Source organism: Cavia porcellus, unplaced genomic scaffold (assembly GCF_034190915.1).
Source record: "Cavia porcellus strain 051 isolate PalLab524CR breed Dunkin Hartley unplaced genomic scaffold, mCavPor4.1 scaffold_10, whole genome shotgun sequence".
Classification (NCBI taxonomy): domain Eukaryota; kingdom Metazoa; phylum Chordata; class Mammalia; order Rodentia; family Caviidae; genus Cavia; species Cavia porcellus.
In genome coordinates, this window is record NW_026947493.1 from 6,724,665 (window position 1) to 6,730,664 (window position 6,000).

At 46.4% G+C, this 6,000-nt stretch overlaps 1 protein-coding gene across 5 annotated transcripts in view; it reads left to right on the forward strand.

Moving 5' to 3' along the window:
• Snx1 (sorting nexin 1) overlaps window positions 1-4,035 on the forward strand; it is a 49,770-nt gene extending 45,735 nt beyond the window's left edge. For 2 of the 5 annotated variants that reach the window (XM_063256942.1, XM_003480192.5), the window contains exons 12-15: window positions 1,712-1,855; window positions 2,494-2,574; window positions 2,952-3,023; window positions 3,601-4,035. In XM_063256942.1, coding sequence (XP_063113012.1) covers window positions 1,712-1,855; window positions 2,494-2,574; window positions 2,952-3,023; window positions 3,601-3,651 — 348 coding nt within the window. In that variant the 3' untranslated portion in view covers window positions 3,652-4,035. Of the gene's footprint in view, window positions 1-1,711; window positions 1,856-2,493; window positions 2,575-2,850; window positions 2,896-2,934; window positions 3,024-3,600 lie in introns of those variants that run through there. The other 3 variants (XM_063256939.1, XM_063256940.1, XM_063256941.1) reach the window with 3 other exon arrangements.
• Window positions 4,036-6,000: the final 1,965 nt, after the last annotated feature.

Sequence of the window (6,000 nt, forward strand, 5' to 3'; positions counted from 1 at the left end):
AGGACTTCCCTTCTGCATCTGATTCAGCTTGGCCAGGATTTGCAAGCTCCAGAAGAGTGCCACTTTCATCCCCCTCAAGAACCTGTCTCCCAGCAGGGAGCTTCTGTGCTGTGTCAGGGGCCGGGCTGCTCACTGTCCACTCCTCTCCATTTGCTTCTGGTTTGCTGCCAACTCCACAGGGATCAGAGGATTGACAAGTAGGCTGCCATGAAATTCTCAAATCCATCTGACTGTGCAGACTGGAGAGCCGCCCCAGGAGGGGCCTGGCTTGGGGAGACCTATCTGAGGAGCACTGCTCTGGGACATGACCCTGGCAGGGTGGTCCTGTATGTGCAGGGGTACAAGGAAGCCAACCTGGAGCTCTAGCAGCTGGGGCTGGGGTTGGGGACATGTGCCTTAGACTTCAGAACTGCAAGCTGGCTATTCCTCTGAGACCCTTTCCTGCCCTTCCCCAAATATGGACCACTCTTGGCCCAGTGGGATAGGTTGGTGTCTTTACTGAATATGAAGTCACCTTTTATTTGATCCTCTGACTGTGAGGTGTTAGAATTATAGAGGAGTAGTAACAGTGCAAAAGAAGGCACCTTTGGTGGCACTGTACTTCTAAAGTTCTCGTTTTCACAAAAACCCATACTATGGAAGCCCAGAAAACATTCAGGGAACTTTTTGTTTGTTTCTTTATGAGACAGGGTCTCACTATATCATTCAGGCTGGCAATGAGCTCACTATGTAATGCCAGTTGGCCTTGAACTCATGGGAGCCCTCCTGCCTCAGTCTCCTGGGTGCTGGGATTACAGGTGTGCACCACCACACCCAGCTCTATACAGGGGACTTCTGCAAGGAAGGGAACAAGTGGCACAGGCTAGGAGGATAGCTCAGTGAAGATCCTGGATCCTTGCTGCCTCTGAGGCCAACAGAGTCAGTGTGGAATGGGAGCTGGTTTAGTTAGGCTGATAACCACCCTTCTCTGGAAATGCTGATCATGTGAGGGAGTGGAAACTTGGAAAACCAGCCAGGAGGTTTTGGGGAGCTTCCTGCAGGCCTTGATAGTCTAGGGCAGGTGAATGTATACTTGCAACAAAAGCAGTTTATGACATGGCAGTTGTGTTTGTTTAAAGACTCTTAGAAACCCTGGAGCTCTTTGGGTTTCATTCGAAAGGTTGCTTCCCTGAGTTAGACTTCCTAAACGAACCTCCCAGATTAGCCAGGGCCCTAGCTGTCACAGTGCTCTGTCTGTTTCCCAGTGCTCTGCACACCTGCTTGTAACTGCTGATATAATGATGACCTTTTGTTATATGTAATCTATTATGTGATAAGTGCCATGAAAGCGGGATCATGGGTTTCTCCCACTGGATTATTACCTCCTGGCATATTGCAGGTACTCAGGTAAGCACATAGCCTCACAGACTGGCTTTTCTAAGAGCCAGTGCGTTGGATACTCACACCAGGCCACCACCTTATGCTCCTAGCCATGGGAATGGCGGGAAGCAGCAGGGCACTGGCTCATTGGAAGAGGCTTGGAGAGGACCTCACCCAAGCTTGTGCTTCTAGACATTAAACCTCAGCTTTATGTGTGTGTGCGCACACACAGCCGCACTGCCTACCCCTGGTCCATCCCTCTGCGGCCTAGCTGCTGGGCAACTCCCTGCTCATAACCCCCAGAGTCCCAGGCCCCTGAAGAACCGGTTGTCTTCCCAACCACTCCCCACAGGCTGCCTTTGATCAGCGTATGAAGATGTGGCAGCGCTGGCAGGATGCTCAGGCTATGCTGCAGAAGAAGCGGGAAGCTGAAGCTCGGCTACTATGGGCCAACAAGCCTGACAGGCTGCAGCAGGCCAAGGATGAGATCACAGAGGTAAGGCCCTAAGGGAGCCCCATCAGGGCTGTTCCGCTGGTCCTGACCCGAGCCCTATTTGGCACACACAACAGGTTACGGAACAGAGCTGGGTGATGACAGGCCTGGTCTTCTCTTTTCACTCACCCAAGTCAGAATCTCAGCAGGAGTCATGGAAGGACTCCCTAGGGATTCAGATCCACCCTGTTGAGGAGAACCTTAGGTTCTCTGGGGCTCCCAGGATTGTTGTATCTGGACTGGTGGCTACTGAAATATCAAAGGTCTTCTAGGAGACCAGGCTTGTCCTTTCCAGCCAGCCAGCCCATAAGCTGGCCCACTGGACTTGGGCGCCTATGTGCTGACTTCTTACACATTTAATCCTACCCAAAGGGACACATACACAGTGATTAGTTGAGGTCTTATGGAGAATTGCTGCCCAAAGGTGAAGGCTACATAACAATACCATTTATATATATATATATATATATTTTTTTTTTTTTTTTTTTTTTTTTTTTTTTTTGTCTTTTTCCTTTTTATCGGTACCGGGGATCGAACTCACGACTGCCTGCTTACAAGGCAGGCGCTTATGCCGCTGAGCTAAATCCCCAGCCCCAATACCATTTATATTGAGTGATCTTTTCTTTCTTCTTTCTTCCCAGTGGGAGTCTCGGGTGACTCAGTATGAAAGGGACTTTGAAAGGATTTCAACAGTGGTTCGGAAAGAAGTGATACGGTTTGAGGTGAGATAGAAGATCCTGACTTCCCATTTAGTGTGCAGTTCTCAGGAGCAGGTGTGGCCTGTGTATGTGTGCCTGCGTATGTGAATGCCTACACGACTTGCTCAGGCTCTGCTGCACCAGAGCAATAAGAGAAAGTTTGTAGCTGCTGTGCACCTGCTAGGCTCCCAGCCTTATTCTCTCTTCTACCCCATCCCTGCCCTCTGAGAAAGCTTTCCAGAGCTGTGGCAGAGGCTAACTGGAGGTTGTAGCTGTTCCAGCCACTGGCTCTACTTTCAGCCTTGGTGTTTTGGCCTTGGTGAGCAGTGAACTCCACCTTCCCATCAAAAGGGGAAGGAGCAACTGTCTGGATGGTCAGTGTAGAATCCTGTCTCCTATAGAAAGAGAAATCCAAGGACTTCAAAAACCATGTGATCAAGTACCTTGAGACACTCCTACATTCACAGCAGCAGGTATGTAAGTTAGTTCTGCATGGTCTTCATCCCTACCGCTGTTTTAAAGGTTGTGCCTACGTAGAGTTTGAATGAAAAGAGGGGCAGGCCCTGCTCTGAGGAAGGAAGGGGCTCTGTCATTGTCAGCCATTGAGAAGCACTGCTGCTCCAGCATAGTGGATTGTCAGAGCCTTTCTGCTGCCCTGACTCCATGGTGAGGTGGTGTTTAAGGACAAACTGTACCTCTTGTCTCCCTGTAAATTAACTCCCACTGAGTGACCACCATGTGGTACCACTTAGCCCTCTTGAGGCTGAGTCCCCAGTCAGTGTTAGAAGAGTGGCCCCATTGTGAAGAGCTACCTGAGCTGGACAAAGCTGTGGCCTTCAACTGGTGCTCCCTGAGGTGGGGCCAAGACTGTCTTCTGAGCCTACCCTTGCACTTGGGGTTCAGCAATTGATGCTACTCCAAAGTTGGGGGGAGTGGGGCAGCTGCTGGGCTGAGGGGCTCGGGAACTACCATGGCATTGTGGTTGATTAATGTTCAAGTTCTGCCAGTAGATGGGGGCACTTGCTTACTGTCCCCCCCACTTCTTTGCAGCTGGCAAAGTACTGGGAAGCCTTCCTTCCTGAGGCAAAGGCCATCTCCTAATGGACCAAGGATTCCAGAGCCCACCGGTGTGACGCTGCCTTTTTATACACTGTCCTCCTCCCCCTTGGTGCACCTCAGTGACGCGTCCTGCGTAGGCTGGACTCACCCCTTCTTCCCTGCCCCATGACCACGCTGCTCCCACTCACTCTAACCAGTTCTTCATTTAGCTTCATATATATTTTCTTACTTAAGAGAATAGTTTCCTGCTTTAAGCAAAAAGACCTACAATAGGTGGTGGAATTATGGAATAGGGGTGGAGTATTGGTATAAATATATAAATACAAATTATATTTTTCAGGATGTGGTTTAGGAGCTGGGAATAACGTTTTCTGTTACTCCTGATGGTGCCATGAAAAAACTGTGTAATAAAATACTTTAAAATCAGGTTACATGACTCAGCATGGTGGTGCTTTTTGCTTTAGGCTGGGAAGCAGCTGGGAAGCAAATATGGATACACCTAACCATGACTTGCCTAGGTGAAGTAAGTTTCTTTACAGGAGCACGCAGGTTTTTGCTCCTGCTTCCCTACGGCACTGGGGTCTTGTTTTCCACTTACTCAGCTGCCTGTTCTGTGGATCTCTTAATCTGCATAATTCTTATTCCTACTTCTTTAGGAAAAAAGTTTAAAGACATCTCTCATATATATATATATATATATTTTTTTTTTTTTGCATTTGTTCTACTTTGAAAGACATCTCTTATATTAAGAGGGGCAAAACCGATTCCAAAAAAGCAGCTGGCTTTCTTAGTCCTGTCCTATTTCCCCTAAGCTGCTCAGGGTTCTCTGAGTCTTGCCTTCTGTGGCATACTTTATGTTCCAACCTTTTTTCTTGTCACCCATCAAAACATAGCCTCAGGAACTAGGAGTGCAGCTCAGTGGTAGAGCACTTGCCTAGCATGCTGGAGGCCCTGGGTCCAATCCTCAGCACCAAAACCCTACCACAACCTTACAGGATGTTCTTGTTAAGGTGAAAGGAATATAGACTTCCTGCTTTATCCTGATAAGATGCAGGCCCTCTGTCTCTAGATAGGGTAATTTAAGAGCCTCTTCAGCCTGTGGAGATTCAAAGCAGTTTTACTGTTTGTTTCAGGAAAAAGTATGCCAGCAATAAGAGGGGAAAGCACAGGGAAATGGCATCTAAGTGGTCCCTTCTGATCTGGCTGGGGACCAGTCTCAGTCACCGCTAGGCTGTCTCGCTGTGTGCACAGCTGCACTGGTCAGACCAGACTGGAAGCTCCTCTGTGTGGCAAAGCTGGTGGACCACCTGCTGTGGGAAATCTTGCCACCCCCAAAATACCCCTGCACAGGGGTTCAGGACCTTTGGGGAGGGACAGGCAGAGGCAAAAGAAGTAGTAAACAGTACTGATTTCCGCTACTCAGATGCACAGGAGAGCAAGTGCCATTGCTGCAGATATTTCTATCAACAGGTTACTTTTTTGGAAAGAGTTACTTAGTCTCTCCCTATAACCCAGTATCCTCATTCTCACCTTTGATTTTATCTTTCCAGTCTTTTTTATATGCTTACTTTTACATAGTTGTAATAATATACATGTAAAGTATTTTGTATCCTCATTTTATTATTAACATTGTATATTTACAAATGTCTTGCCTAGATCCTTACATATCATCAAAATATTTGTAAGCATATATAATTTGAAACCCCATATTATTGGATTCTCAGTTTTGGGATGTAGATTTTGAGAACTTCTTTTTGATGACTTTTTAACTTTAATATGATTAAAGTTGCAGGAATATCACAGAGCTCATGTATGTCCTTTATCCAAATTTAGCAAGTGTTTATTGCATTTGCTTTATGGTTTGCATTACCTATAGTATTTACATGTATTTTCTGAATCATTTGGTAAGTCATACTCAGTTATACCTCACCCCAGAAACTTTAGGATGTATTTCCTTAAGAATTAAGAACTGGGCTGGGGATTTAGCTCGGCGGCATAAGCACCTGCCTTGCAAGCAGGTGGTCGTGAGTTTGGTCCCCGGTACTGATAAAAAGTTAAAAAAAAAAAAAAAAAAAAAAGAATTAAGAACATTCTCATATACTTTAAGTACAGTTACCAAAACCAGGAAGTTTAACCCTGATATAATACTATTATCTACATTGTGGTCCACACTCAAATTTGTGAGTTGTCCTTGTAAGGTCCTTTGTAGAAATTCTTGTTTCTTTATGCAGGATCATGTGTTGCATTGAATTATTTTATATCAATTAATCTCTTTCTCCTGTTTTGGACTTCATACTGAGCCATATCCTTAGGCCTTTTTTATTTTTGAGATAGGGTCTTGCTCATTACCATGACATTCTTGAAGAGTACAGGCCATTTTTTTTCCCCCCA